General features: G+C 40.8%; 1 protein-coding gene across 1 annotated transcript; it reads left to right on the top strand.

The window, feature by feature from the left end:
• Nucleotides 1-978: 978 nt before the first annotated feature.
• On the top strand, nt 979-14,059 carry LOC5506607 (ubiquitin-fold modifier-conjugating enzyme 1). The gene is made up of 6 exons (XM_048732790.1): nt 979-1,228; nt 1,345-1,412; nt 2,096-2,159; nt 2,541-2,617; nt 4,540-4,630; nt 13,945-14,059. The coding sequence occupies exons 1-6, from the start codon at nt 1,016-1,018 to the stop codon at nt 14,029-14,031; spliced, it is 600 nt and encodes a 199-aa protein (XP_048588747.1). The 5' UTR covers nt 979-1,015; the 3' UTR covers nt 14,032-14,059.
• Nucleotides 14,060-15,733: the final 1,674 nt, after the last annotated feature.

Here is a 15,733-nt window from a genome sequence, read left to right as displayed (position 1 = left end):
GCATACACACATTGGCACCAGTCGGGCCAAGACGGGACGCTAGCACAGTCTATTACCCGTGCAGTTCGGCAACCATGGACAGCTGTTTCGTCCTTAAGGACTCGTCAGCATGGCATAGCCGCAGCTTCCAATGCCAAACCATCGTGAGCGCTCTCACTACGAACAGCGCGTGCAGTCAGAATTCAACGGTCAGCTCGAGGATGGAGTCGGTTGTCGGCTGTCCCTGACGAATCTGTGTTTGTCCGCGCGAACCAACGAAGACAAGCCGAAAGCTGCGCGAGCCGCGAAAAACTAAACATTTCAACGGAGAAACTTTAAAAAGAACTTGTAAATCTTCTCAAATCCTGAATCGTGTAAGTCCAGCCACTGGCTTCTTGAGCGCGATGACCTATTAAGACATCCACAACTTTTCAGATTTGGCCGTGAATGGAAAGCGCAAAAATAAAGCTGATTTTCAGGAGCCGGTTTGCGCATGACTGCCTTATCAGAAGAGCGCGCTATAAGGGAGGGGGGGTTTGACTGAAATTATTGGGGTCTTTTTCCGCTTGCCTCTCTTAGAAATAGGTGTGTTGCTATAGTAATGTCGTCATCATGTGCAGCACACTACGACCTATATTGCTGCCTTTAGCGTTAGTTCTCCTTTGCCCAGTAACGAACGTGCATATGACATTTTTTGTGCCCAGAACAACAAAAGCAAGTTACATTGAAATGCAAGCAATATAGGACTTTTTGTGTTCTCAGGTTTTAGAAAATACTGTAAATAAACCTCTTCTAACCTTCTCTCCTCGAATTTCTTAGAAGCATTTCAGATTTTAGAGTTCATATTTTTTTGGCACGGGCACCGAGTGTAGGTCTTACACCTAAGTATATGGTTTTATAACAAAAAAATGCCTCTCTCGTCTGTTTTGCAGCCGTCCTTGGTTTCCTATCATTTGTTGACACTAAGCACGTCTGTGCCGGAGACTAGCGCAACCAGTGATATATAAAGAGCATGTTATAAAAGTATATTCTGGTAATGGGCTTACCTGTGCCATACCGCTGGCTCATTTCCGATTATGCGCAACAAAGCCAAAAGGCGAACGCAAAAGGAAACGGCCCATCCAAAATGGTGGACGAAGCTACAAAGAAGACTTTAGCGGCGATACCGCTGCTAAAAACCAAGGCAGGGCCTCGAGATGGTAAAGATTGGGTCGACAGACTAAAAGAGGAATATACTTCACTTATCAAGGTACAAAATATACACTAAAATCCTCATTTTCATGCTAAATGTGACGTGTCATTTCATGTATCGATGAAAAATCACATTGAGATGTCGATTTGAGTCTTGGTTTTATTTTATTGTAGTATGTTAGTAATAATAAAGAAGCGGACAATGACTGGTTCCGGTTAGAGTCTAACAAAGAAGGAACACGGTGAGCGATAGTCCTATTCTTATGGCCAATTGTCATGCTTTTATCGTGATGTCTACACATGAGGAATTGGCCTATTGTGGTGATTTGTCGTGAGGATGAACGTAGAGAATTGGAAATCAATTAATGTCTGATTCAGAACGTAAACAAATGCTTTCCCAAGTTTGTGCTTGCTAGAAAGATAAAATGAATTTGTTTTTAAACATGCTGTCCCCAAACCTAAATAGATTTTTAAAGGTATGTGAGTGTACAACTCCATCAGTTACAAACAATATTTTATCCTCACCTGAATAAACGTCTTGACCTATTGATTATTTCACATTAAATGATTATTTGTGTTATTTATGCTAATCAAATTCTCCTGTTGGGGCTCATACACTTGGTTAAGAAAGAGACAAATATATTTGTTTTTATAAAGATAAATTAAAAAATCTACACCAAGTTATAATGATTATATAGAAAATTAGCATAATTGTTTTGATATAATCATAACAAAACAATTAGTATTATCAAATAGATATCGAAAGCAAATTTTATACATATCTTCTAGCTTACGATTAGCTCTTTCTCTATGCACTGGCCATTACTGCACTGGCCATTACTAGTCTGTACTAGTTGGGTATTATTTTGTTCTTTAAAGAAAATATTATTCTTGCTAATAGCACATTTCTCTTTATATTTTCTAGGTGGTTTGGAAAATGCTGGTACATTCACAACCTACTGAAATATGAATTTGATGTTGAATTTGATGTAAGTACGTACTGTATCCATGTGGGACTTTGTTTATGCAAACATGTGAGATGTTGGGTATAGAATCTGTGTATTGTGTAGTTCCAGAAAATATCCTCCCCCCCCCCCCCCATGGAGGGGGTCTGAGTTATGACCCATGCATGAATTTCCAACCAGCAGAAATAAAATAAATACAGTGACTCTGGAAAGGGGGGGTATGGTTTTTTTCCTGGAACTGCACATTCTAAACAATTAAAAATATCAACAGTTATAGTTGCTCTGTAAGTGATAAACTACGTAATAAATCACTTTTAAGGAATAATAGAAACTATTCCAAGCAAGCCATTGACAATCATAGTTAACTATTATGAGCTAATTTTATGTGTTTTCTTCTCTCCAAAGATTCCTATAACATATCCTACAACTGCACCTGAAATTGCTTTGCCAGAGCTGGATGGTAAAACCGCCAAAATGTATAGGTATGTGTACTGGTAGTATTTTCCATGTAGCAACAGAGCAGTTATATATGGAGTCGTAAAGGTGATGAAGGAGACAAGATCTTGCTGCTGGTTGTGAAGTGTGGCTGGCACAGGGCAGTGAACCGATTATCTAAAGTCCTCTAGGACTATTTGGGTGGAAGGGTGCATATAAAACAAAATGTACAATCTTTTTTCAACCAAAAATAGCCCAAAAGGATATTCAAGTCTAAATAAAATCTTCTTATCTTCCAGCACATCTCAACTGGAATTCTCCTCTGTACATTCAAACTAGACCTGACAAATCTCACAACAAAATTCTCCTCTGTACATTCAAACTAGACCTGACAAATCTCACAACAAAATTCTCCTCTGTACATTCAAACTAGACCTGACAAATCTCACAACAAAATTCTCCTCTGTACATTCAAACTAGACCTGACAAATCTCACAACAAAATTCTCCTCTGTACATTCAAACCTGACAAATCTCACAACAAAATTACCAGACCAAGACCAAAATCTTTTCTCCAAAGCTGAGTTTTGAGGTTGAATGTGAAACGTTAAGGCTACTGTATTTTGTAAAATAATGATTTAAGGTTTTAGCTGGGTAATACCATGATCACGATTACTAGGGAAATTCCCTTGAAAACAATAGATGGTTCTAAATTTCTCTCATGCATTAATGATCAGAGATTTAGTTTCTAAATTTCCCTCTTGTATTAATGACGAGCATTAATAATGAAATCTAGAAAAAAAGAAGAGAAGCTTTTGTCTTCTAAATTTCCCATTACACCAATGCATGAGAGGAATTCAGAACCAAGATGCTTGTTTTCTAGTTTCCACCAGGGAAACAAGTAAAGGATATCTTTCCGATTAGCCCAGGAATAGACCCTGTGCCAAGAGACCAGAGTATTTCATCTCGTGATACCTAAACAACGTTAGACTAGATCCATGTTGGATGATTTTGCAGGGCCATGGCAGGCCTAGAGATATTGGGCACAATACAGAAACATTAAGAAAATATTGGGGGCACAGCCACGCCCCTACTGGCCTGCAGCGTCGGAACTTCAACTAATCATCCCTCAGTCACAGGGACATTTAATCCCTGAATTCCCCTTGTGCCGCGCTATAACTTATGACTATTTTGGACTCCTTGTGCCATTCAATAACTTATAACTATTTTGGACTCCTTGTGCCGTGCTATAACTTATAACTATTTTGGACTCCTTGTGCCGCGCTATAACTTATAAATATTTTGGACTCCTTGTGCCGTGCTATAACTTATAACTATTTTGGACTCCTTGTGCCGCGCTATAACTTATAACTATTTTGGACTCCTTGTGCCGCGCTATAACCTATAACTTTTTTGGACTCCTTGTGCTGTGCAATAACTTATAACTATTTTGGACTCCTTGTGCCATGCTATAACTTATAACTATTTTGGACTCCTTGTGCCGCACTATAACTTATAACTATTTTGGACTCCTTGTGCCGCGCTATAACTTATAACTATTTTGGACCCCTTGTGCCGTGCTATAACTTATAACTATTTTGGACCCCTTGTGCTGTGCTATAACTTATAACTATTTTATAATGCTCCAGCAAGAATGACGCATGCAGTGTTATATATCATACTTACCATGCAAACCTAGTAAATGAATTCAATTTTTCTATTCCTTTCATTTCTATTACCTATTTTTATTTCTATACTGCTTCTAAAATAAATAGAAAATTATCACCAGATCACCTGCTAGACTTGCCCCAAGCCATCCTTTTTTATGTGTATACTTGTGTCCAAACTTTTTGTGTTTCGTTAGCAAGACCTTATCCTTGAAACTTGGTCTGATCACATCCTTTTTTATAGTTTTTCTTTTTACATGCATGCCTAACAAATCTTTTGAGCACTTTTTTTTTATTTTGCAGAGGAGGAAAGATATGCATGACAGATCACTTCAAGCCATTATGGGGTCGCAATGTTCCGCGATTTGGAATAGCTCATGCGATGGCATTAGGGGTAGGTGAAACTTTGGAATAGCTCATGCGATGGCATTAGGGGTAGGTGAAACTTTGGAATTGCTCATGCGATGGCATTACGGGTAGGTGAAACTTTGGAATAGCTCATGTGATGGCATTAGGGGTAGGTGAAACTTTGAAATAGCTCATGCGATGGCATTAGGGGTAGGTGAAACTTTGGAATAGCTCATGCGATGGCATTACGGGTAGGTGAAACTTTGGAATAGCTCATGCGATGGCATTAGGGGTAGGTGAAACTTTGGAATAGCTCATGCGATGGCATTAGGGGTAGGTGAAACTTTGGAATAGCTCATGCGATGGCATTAGGGGTAGGTGAAACTTTGGAATAGCTCATGCGATGGCATTAGGGGTAGGTGAAACTTTGGAATAGCTCATGTGATGGCATTAGAGTCAGGTGAAACTTTGGAATAGCTCATGCGATGGCATTAGGGTCAGGTGAAACTTTGGAATAGCTCATGCGATGGTATTAGGGGTAGGTGAAACTTTGGAAAAGCTCATGCGATGGCATTAGGGGTAGGGGAAACTTTGGAATAGCTCATGCGATGGCATTAGGGGTAGGTGAAACTTTGGAATAGCTCATGCAATGGCATTACGGGTAGGTGAAACTTTGGAATAGCTCATGCGATGGCATTAGGGGTAGGTGAAACTTTGGAATAGCTCATGCGATGGCATTAGGGGTAGGTGAAACTTTGGAATAGCTCATGTGATGGCATTACGGGTAGGTGAAGCTTTGGAATAGCTCATGCAATGGCATTAGGGGTAGGTGAAACTTTGGAATAGCTCATGCGATGGCATTAGGGGTAAGTGAAACTTTGGAATAGCTCATGTGATGGCATTACGGGTAGGTGAAACTTTGGAATAGCTCATGCGATGGCATTAGGGGTAGGTGAAACTTTGGAATAGCTCATGCGATGGCATTAGGGGTAGGTGAAACTTTGGAATAGCTCATGTGATGGCATTCGGGTCAGGTGAAACTTTGGAATAGCTCATGCGATGGCATTAGGGGTAGGTGAAACTTTGGAATAGCTCATGCGATGGCATTAGGGGTAGGTGAAACTTTGGAATAGCTCATGCGATGGCATTAGGGGTAGGTGAAACTTTGGAATAGCTCATGTGATGGCATTCGGGTCAGGTGAAACTTTGGAATAGCTCATGTGATGGCATTAGGGTCAGGTGAAACTTTGGAATAGCTCATGCGATGGCATTAGGGGTAGGTGAAACTTTGGAATAGCTCATGCGATGGCATTAGGGGTAGGGGAAACTTTGGAATAGCTCATGCGATGGCATTAGGGGTAGGTGAAGCTTTGGAATAGCTCATGCAATGGCATTAGGGGTAGGTGAAACTTTGGAATAGCTCATGCGATGGCATTAGGGGTAGGTGAAACTTTGGAATAGCTCATGTGATGGCATTACGGGTAGGTGAAACTTTGGAATAGCTCATGCGATGGCATTAGGGGTAGGTGAAACTTTGGAATAGCTCATGCGATGGCATTAGGGGTAGGTGAAACTTTGGAATAGCTCATGTGATGGCATTAGGGTCAGGTGAAACTTTGGAATAGCTCATGCGATGGTATTAGGGGTAGGTGAAACTTTGGAATAGCTCATGTGATGGCATTAGGGTCAGGTGAAACTTTGGAATAGCTCATGCGATGGCATTAGGGGTAGGTGAAACTTTGGAATAGCTCATGCGATGGCATTAGGGGTAGGGGAAACTTTGGAATAGCTCATGCGATGGCATTAGGGGTAGGTGAAACTTTGGAATAGCTCATGTGATGGCATTCGGGTCAGGTGAAACTTTGGAATAGCTCATGTGATGGCATTAGGGGTAGGTGAAACTTTGGAATAGCTCATGCGATGGCGTTAGGGGTAGGTGAAACTTTGGAATAGCTCATGCGATGGCATTAGGGGTAGGGGAAACTTGGGAATAGCTCATGCGATGGTATTAGGGGTAGGTGAAACTTTGGAATAGCTCATGTGATGGCATTACGGGTAGGTAAAACTTTGGAATAGCTCATGTGATGGCATTCGGGTCAGGTGAAACTTTGGAATAGCTCATGCGATGGCATTAGGGTCAGGTGAAACTTTGGAATAGCTCATGCGATGGCATTAGGGGTAGGTGAAACTTTGGAATAGCTCATGTGATGGCATTAGGGGTAGGTGAAACTTTGGAATAGCTCATGTGATGGCATTAGGGGTAGGTGAAACTTTGGAATAGCTCATGTGATGGCAATAAGGGGTAGGTGAAACTTTGGAATAGCTCATGCGATGGCATTAGGGGTAGGTGAAACTTTGGAATAGCTCATTCGATGGCATTAGGGGTAGGTGAAACTTGGGAATAGCTCATGCGATGCCATTAGGGGTAGGTGAAACTTTGGAATAGCTCATTCGATGGCATTAGGGGTAGGTGAAACTTTGGAATAGCTCATGCGATGGCATTAGGGGTAGGTGAAACTTTGGAATAGCTCATTCGATGGCATTAGGGGTAGGTGAAACTTTGGAATAGCTCATGCGATGCCATTAGGGGTAGGTGAAACTTTGGAATAGCTCATTCGATGGCATTAGGGGTAGGTGAAACTTGGGAATAGCTCATGCGATGCCATTAGGGGTAGGTGAAACTTTGGAATAGCTCATTCGATGGCATTAGGGGTAGGTGAAACTTTGGAATAGCTCATGCGATGGCATTAGGGGTAGGTGAAACTTTGGAATAGCTCATGTGATGGCATTAGGGGTAGGTGAAACTTTGGAATAGCTCATGTGATGGCATTAGGGGTAGGTGAAACTTTGGAATAGCTCATGTGATGGCAATAAGGGGTAGGTGAAACTTTGGAATAGCTCATGCGATGGCATTAGGGGTAGGTGAAACTTTGGAATAGCTCATGTGATGGCATTAGGCGTAGGTGAAACTTTGGAATAGCTCATTCGATGGCATTAGGGGTAGGTGAAACTTTGGAATAGCTCATGTGATGGCATTAGGGGTAGGTGAAACTTTGGAATAGCTCATGCGATGGTATTAGGGGTAGGTGAAACTTTGGAATAGCTCATTCGATGGCATTAGGGTCAGGTGAAACTTTGGAATTGCTCATGTGATGGCATTAGGGTCAGGTGAAACTTTGGAATTGCTCATGCAATGGCATTAGGGGTAGGTGAAACTTTGGAATAGCTCATTCGATGGCATTAGGGATAGGTGAAACTTTGGAATAGCTCATGTGATGGCATTAGGGGTAGGTGAAACTTTGGAATAGCTCATTCGATGGCATTAGGGGTAGGTGAAACTTTGGAATAGCTCATGCGATGACATTAGGGTCAGGTGAAACTTTGGAATAGCTCATGCGATGACATTAGGGGTAGGTGAAACTTGGGAATAGCTCATGCGATGACATTAGGGGTAGGTGAAACTTTGGAATAGCTCATGCGATGGCATTAGGGGTAGGTGAAACTTTGGAATAGCTCATGCGATGGCATTAGGGGTAGGTGAAACTTTGGAATAGCTCATGCGATGGCATTAGGGGTAGGTGAAACTTTGGAATAGCTCATGCGATGGCATTAGGGGTAGGTGAAACTTTGGAATAGCTCATGTGATGGCATTAGGGGTAGGTGAAACTTTGGAATAGCTCATGTGATGGCATTAGGGGTAGGTGAAACTTTGGAATAGCTCATGCGATGACATTAGGGGTAGGTGAAACTTTGGAATAGCTCATGCGATGACATTAGGGGTAGGTGAAACTTGGGAATAGCTCATGCGATGACATTAGGGGTAGGTGAAACTTTGGAATAGCTCATGTGATGGCATTAGGGGTAGGTGAAACTTTGGAATAGCTCATGCGATGACATTAGGGGTAGGTGAAACTTTGGAATAGCTCATGTGATGGCATTAGGGGTAGGTGAAACTTTGGAATAGCTCATGTGATGGCATTAGGGGTAGGTGAAACTTTGGAATAGCTCATGCGATGACATTAGGGGTAGGTGAAACTTTGGAATAGCTCATGCGATGGCATTAGGGGTAGGTGAAACTTGGGAACAGCTCATGCGATGACATTAGGGGTAGGTGAAACTTTGGAATAGCTCATGTGATGGCATTAGGGGTAGGTGAAACTTGGGAATAGCTCATGCGATGACATTAGGGGTAGGTGAAACTTTGGAATAGCTCATGCAATGGCATTAGGGGTAGGTGAAACTTTGGAACAGCTCATGCGATGGCATTAGGGGTAGGTGAAACTTTGGAATAGCTCATGTGATGGCATTAGGGGTAGGTGAAACTTGGGAATAGCTCATGCGATGACATTAGGGGTAGGTGAAACTTTGGAATAGCTCATGTGATGGCATTAGGGGTAGGTGAAACTTTGGAATAGCTCATGTGATGGCATTAGGGGTAGGTGAAACTTTGGAATAGCTCATGTGATGGCATTAGGGGTAGGTGAAACTTTGGAATAGCTCATGCGATGACATTAGGGGTAGGTGAAACTTTGGAATAGCTCATGTGATGGCATTAGGGGTAGGTGAAACTTTGGAATAGCTCATGTGATGGCATTAGGGGTAGGTGAAACTTTGGAATAGCTCATGCAATGGCATTAGGGTCAGGTGAAACTTTGGAATTGCTCATGCAATGGCATTAGGGTCAGGTGAAACTTTGGAATTGCTCATGCAATGGCATTAGGGTCAGGTGAAACTTTGGAATAGCTCATGTGATGGCATTAGGGGTAGGTGAAACTTTGGAATAGCTCATGCGATGACATTAGGGGTAGGTGAAACTTTGGAATAGCTCATGTGATGGCATTAGGGGTAGGTGAAACTTTGGAATAGCTCATGTGATGGCATTAGGGGTAGGTGAAACTTTGGAATTGCTCATGCAATGACATTAGGGTCAGGTGAAACTTTGGAATTGCTCATGTGATGGCATTAGGGTCAGGTGAAACTTTGGAATTGCTCATGCAATGGCATTAGGGTCAGGTGAAACTTTGGAATAGCTCATGTGATGGCATTACGGGTAGGTGAAACTTTGGAATAGCTCATGTGATGGCATTAGGGGTAGGTGAAACTTGGGAACAGCTCATGCGATGACATTAGGGGTAGGTGAAACTTTGGAATTGCTCATGCAATGGCATTAGGGTCAGGTGAAACTTTGGAATAGCTCATGCGATGGCATTAGGGTCAGGTGAAACTTTGGAATAGCTCATGCGATGGCATTAGGGGTAGGTGAAACTTTGGAATAGCTCATGCGATGGCATTACGGGTAGGTGAAACTTTGGAATAGCTCATGCGATGACATTAGGGGTAGGTGAAACTTTGGAATAGCTCATGTGATGGCATTAGGGGTAGGTGAAACTTGGGAACAGCTCATGCGATGACATTAGGGGTAGGTGAAACTTTGGAATAGCTCATGTGATGGCATTAGGGGTAGGTGAAACTTGGGAATAGCTCATGCGATGACATTAGGGGTAGGTGAAACTTTGGAATAGCTCATGCAATGGCATTAGGGGTAGGTGAAACTTTGGAACAGCTCATGCGATGGCATTAGGGGTAGGTGAAACTTTGGAATAGCTCATGTGATGGCATTAGGGGTAGGTGAAACTTGGGAATAGCTCATGCGATGACATTAGGGGTAGGTGAAACTTTGGAATAGTTCATGTGATGGCATTAGGGGTAGGTGAAACTTTGGAATAGCTCATGCGATGACATTAGGGTCAGGTGAAACTTTGGAATAGCTCATGTGATGGCATTAGGGGTAGGTGAAACTTTGGAATAGCTCATGCAATGGCATTAGGGGTAGGTGAAACTTTGGAATAGCTCATGCAATGGCATTAGGGGTAGGTGAAACTTTGGAATAGCTCATGTGATGGCATTAGGGGTAGGTGAAACTTTGGAATAGCTCATGTGATGGCATTAGGGGTAGGTGAAACTTTGGAATAGCTCATGTGATGGCATTAGGGTCAGGTGAAACTTTGGAATAGCTCATGCAATGGCATTAGGGGTAGGTGAAACTTTGGTTAAAATGCAGATACTGAAATGGTCATAGCAACAATACAGTGTTCTGTCTTTGAGTCCATCTATCCCCCAAAAAAGTACGGTATATCTATCAATGGCATTGGGTGCACATGCCCCACCCGGACATTTTCTTAAATGGGGCTGGTTTATCGAAACAAATGTGTTGAAATATCGTCAAACATTGTCTCCGTATTTTACTACAAATATTCATGTGAAGGATGATCCTCTTTATAGATTTATATGATCTTTTCCGAACATCTCGGGCCCGAAGTTCACATGGCTTAAATATCTCAGGACCTCGCAGTCACCCGAGACTTTTTGGGTAACCTTTTGGCTTCAAAAAACTTCGAAAATAGCCCTATTGAGTGTAATCATTTGGAATACGATCCAAGAGGAAGTTCAAACTTTTCTAAAACATGAAAGCGGTTCTCCAAAAGGAAAACATACGAAATTTTTAACAAAAATGCAAAATAAAGTTTTCGGACCAGATAATTCTCTGGTATTTCAAGAAACGGGCTCCTGCTATAGCTCTGCTTCTAAGCCGATTGAATGCACCAAGATAAGATATATACCTCCACCCTGCGGGGTTATGTAAGATATTCCAGGTTGGGGTGGGGGTGTGTTTGTGTGTGTGTGGGGGTGTGTTTGTGTGTGGGGGGGGGGGGGGTGGGGGGGGGGGTTAGTGCCGATTTGAGGGAGAAATATTATATTGTGGCTTAGATGTATGGGGGTGTATTTTCTATATTTTCTATTTTCTATATTTTTTTTAAGTCTGCCCTGAAGAAGTCTTATTAAAGACGAAAATTTGGCAGAGTCGATTTCCAGTTTTTGGTGTATTCTATATTTTCTAAATGGAGAAACAGAGGGTTTAGTAAAAAATAAAAGTCAAAGTTAAATTATATTTAAGGACAGAATATAGGCTACCGTTGTAGCTGGGGGTCAAAGATGGCTTTTATTTAGTGCAGGATGTCCTTTTTAGTGTTCTCCAAGAAAGTCATGAAATCAGAAAAGCTTTACTAATCGCAATTTATCGCCAGCGATTTCCAACTACTTTTAAACCTTCTGGCTTCAGTCATTCAAACATTAAATTCCTAATTGAATTAAATTTCGCGGTTTTTTTAGTAGCGACCATTTGAATGGCTTCCAAAACACGTCATTCTATCGCACTAAGGGCCTGTTCACATGGAGGTTGGGGACCCCAAGGTGACTGGGGTAACTCGCCTCTCCTTATAATCTCTCTTATTTTCGTGTTTGCGTTCACATGTCAGGTGGGGGACCCCACCGAGGCGGGTATCCCGGACGCCGGGCCGAATAACCCGCCTTGGTGGGGTGGGTTTTCGAGAGTTTTCAACTTGTGAACGCTCTGAAGTGGAGTAGCCCGCCTACCCGGGGTAACCTTCATCCGGGAATCAACCCTCCAACAGCGCGCGAAGTATTTGAACACGGGAGATGGAGAAAGTATGGACCTGCAATCAGCGACAAAACCTGTTGAAAATGACATCTAAAAAGTAGTCGTACTCAAATAATTTACAATATGGGAACTTTTTATTACTCACATCCCCTCTCCCCCATTCAAAGTTGCGGTCTAGGGTTGTTAGTAAAAGAATCTAACACTGATTTGGGGGAGAGGGGGTTGGGAGGGGGAGGGGAGGATATCAAAGTCACTATTCTACATAATTTTGATTTTCTTCTGAAACTGCATTTTAGGCGTTAAAATTTTCAACAGTTTTGTCGCTGATTGTGGATAACTTGTTAGGCGGAACCAGCTCGAAAAGTTGAGTAGTGGCCATGATAAAGATAAGGAGAACGAAGAATCTTCTATTGAAAACGACCGAGAACCGAGTTCTTCCGTTAAATAAGCGAAAGGACAAAAACAACAACGCAAACATCAAAGCGGAAAGCCTACGTCTTTCATAGATTAAGTAGCAAAACATCAGACCACAGAACTTGAATACCGCCGATAAAGGTGCCAGTGAAAAAAAATCGCATTTACCGCCACGACGTGTCTTCTATCCGCCATCTTGTTTATTACAAACTATCGTAGGTGCTTATAACCTCACGCCACATTCGCAACCTCACGCAGGGAGCGCGGGGCGAGGGTGCTCTTTCTTTCTCGCGCGCTCATCTCCGCGACGACCTGGGTCCCCGAGGATGACACGCCTGTGCCTTCATGCCCATCAAGTAACTTTAAAATGATGTTTTTTTTATTAGTAGTAGTGCCTTAATTATTTTGTAAATTAATGCGCTGTGTATAAAGAGCATTTACGAAAACGGTGTTATAGAGAAAAGAAAAAAAAGATGAGATTTGCTAAAGTTTCAGACTTTCGTTAAACCTTGACGAACATTTTTGTTTTGCACGTTGAAACGGAAAGTTACATGCCAACAGGAAACTGTCTGACAGCGTCTTACTCCATGTGCACAACTAATGAGGCCTTTTTCTTTTTTAAATGGGTATTTGATAAGATAATCGTAAACTGGAGTCAACTCAAGTCAACAAACTTCAAAATCATTCCCCGAAATGATTTGTAAAAATGATAGCGGCGCGACAGCTAGCTTGAATATGGAATGTTTTCTATCGTTAATTACCGGCTAACGCGCTGTAAAGATTAAAGAGATTGCTCAAGCTATTAATTCAGAGGGGAATCTGTAAAATTGAGCGCGTAATTGGAACACTCGGTGTTTAGACAGGAAGGAAAATAACCGTTTCGTCAATGTTGTCTTTCTTTTTAGAAAATTAATTGCTTTCTATAAAATGCATTTGAATTTTTTTGTAGACTTATAATTATCCTTTCGTTGCACTAAAAGAAGCTCATTTTTTTTTTCAAATCTATTCTTTGAATGAGAGTAGCATAATGTGAGAAAAAAAAGTTATTAACGGCTTTCCAGAACAACACTTACAGTTCATTTTTAATTATTTAATCCCTCAGGCACACGTAAAGAATCTTGAAACCGTTTATTTTTATCTGAATTGCTATTTACCCGAAGACTATTTAGTTAATGAGGCTGAATTCCACTGAAAATTTGTTTGTTCGTATTTTCTATTCCATCTTGTCTCTTCCCGCAACATTTTCCTAATGTTTGATTCTCGCCGGGAGCAGTTTCTGTACCAGTTTTTGGCGTGATTTCTAAAGAAAATATGTATAATTGCTTTTATTCTATAATATACAGTATACACCTGCATAATATACATTAAGTACGTTATGCTTTGAAAAATAGAAACATATTGTATTTGGTTCCCTGCTCAAAGAGACTGAAAATGTTCATGTTTCTCTGTGATTTATAAGTCTTTTTTTTTTCTCCTTTTTATTGCAGCTAGGTCCATGGCTAGCTGTGGAAATCCCCGATCTGATCGAAAAAGGCCTTATCAAACACAAGGATAAATCGGAATCAAGTCGGTGAATGTGAAATAAATGTGAAACGAATAGAATGCCGGCATCTTTTCTTGTTATTGACGATAGAAGTGTATTCAAATCAAGTCTACACTTCTGTAGAAGAATACGGTGGAACTTGAGATATTTGGGTCATCAATTGCGCATCTAGTTTTTGTATTTAGTTTAAATTTTCTGTGGGCCACGCATAATGTTTGGAGTCTATGATTTTTTGGAAACATCAAGCGGATGGCCAAGAGAAATATAAGCGTTCACAGCGGCGTAGCCAGGATTTTCAACAGGAGGGGGCTCAAAAGGGACTTTCAAGGCATTTTCTCCTGTATTTTAGATAATGTCTCATACATTTACTGTGTTTTTGGCTGTTGAAAGGCTGGCCCTGGCTAAGCCCCTGGTTCATAATGGAATGTCACGCTTCCACTAAAATATCGCGTTGTTCGATAAATCGTGGCCCACAAAAAATAATGACGTAGCCCCTTAAACTACTGCATTTAGAAAACCTTTGTTCAGTGATCAACTCTTATTCAACTACCAACAATACCGGGGATGTAGAATAATGGTCAAGAGAAAATAGCTATTTATAATTATGGGTGGATCGAAAACACTTAACCCCAGTGCCTAAGGCAGACCCCGACAAGCTTTTAACACAGCTATCCTTGTGAATGCGTTAAACTGTGCCCTTTAAAAAAAACTTGCAAGGGTGCCAAGCATTTTGTAATAGAGGCGCGCGTGGGGGGTAGGGTAGGGGCGCTCAAAGTCCAGGAAAAAAACGCTTTTCTACCCATGTGTTATTCTCTCCTCGCCTCCTCCTCCTCCTATATCAATAGACCCATCATCTCTGCTATTCTACCCTTACGTGCATTGTTTAAACATTTAAAATCCAAAAATACTTTTTTATATACCGTTTTTGTAGGAAAAACTGAAAGAAACAGTACTGTGAATACAAACTCTCTCGACCCTTATAATTTAAATATTCACTTTTCCACCAATCGCTAATTTTACCCTATAATAATTAATTACCAAGACTTCAAACAATTTGATCCTTAGCCGACTACGCAGACCTCGTATAGCAATTAATAATTTCCGACAATGACAGCGCAAACATTTGACCAATTTTCTTAATTTAGAAGCCACCGACTATGGATTTTCCACAAGGAGTAAGGAATAAATTACAACTTTCTTATTCACATTATAATTATCCACTTCAAATTTGCGTTTTCTGATAAGTAATGACTTACAGAAATAACAAACTATAAATCATTTTAGTAATTATTTTAACTGAGGTATGCCTGTCCGATAAGGTTGATTTATCTTTTCTCGGTATTTTTCTCCTATTCAAGCAGCAAAACTTTTATACCACACTTTATTTCGGTAGAGGTTTTATTTTTCTGACTGTTCTCTGAAATTTAATTTGCTTCTCGAGAAGACTATTAACGTTGAGGAAAAAGAGTTCTTAATGTGGTCGTTTCTGTTTATTAATACTAGGAAAAACATAATTTTAAAATAAAAAAAGTTGAAGTAGAATTGATTAGTGGTGATTGTCGGCTCTGAAAATTAAAGTTTATCCCTTGTATATCTGTATACTGCAATAATTTTCAATTTATTTCACATTTCCTTTCTTTGTTTAGCACTTCCCCTAATTTAACCATTCTTTTTAACATTATGTTTTGTATTATTGCATTTCTGAGGTGTTTTTTTATTAATATAATATAGTT

The sequence above is a fragment of the Nematostella vectensis genome, chromosome 9, assembly GCF_932526225.1.
Source record: "Nematostella vectensis chromosome 9, jaNemVect1.1, whole genome shotgun sequence".
NCBI lineage: Eukaryota > Metazoa > Cnidaria > Anthozoa > Actiniaria > Edwardsiidae > Nematostella > Nematostella vectensis.
Note: the sequence above shows the minus strand (reverse complement) of the source record. Positions and strands in the feature narration are given on the sequence as shown.

Excerpts from the sequence above, each read along its gene's own strand:
- LOC5506607 (XM_048732790.1), top strand. The coding sequence starts at position 1,016 with ATGGGCTTACCTGTGCCATACCGCTGGCTCATTTCCGATTATGCGCAA. Across the intron at positions 1,413-2,095 it reads TCTAACAAAGAAGGAACACG|GTGGTTTGGAAAATGCTGGT; the intron begins GTGAGCGATAGT and ends TATATTTTCTAG. Across the intron at positions 2,160-2,540 it reads AATTTGATGTTGAATTTGAT|ATTCCTATAACATATCCTAC; the intron begins GTAAGTACGTAC and ends TTCTCTCCAAAG.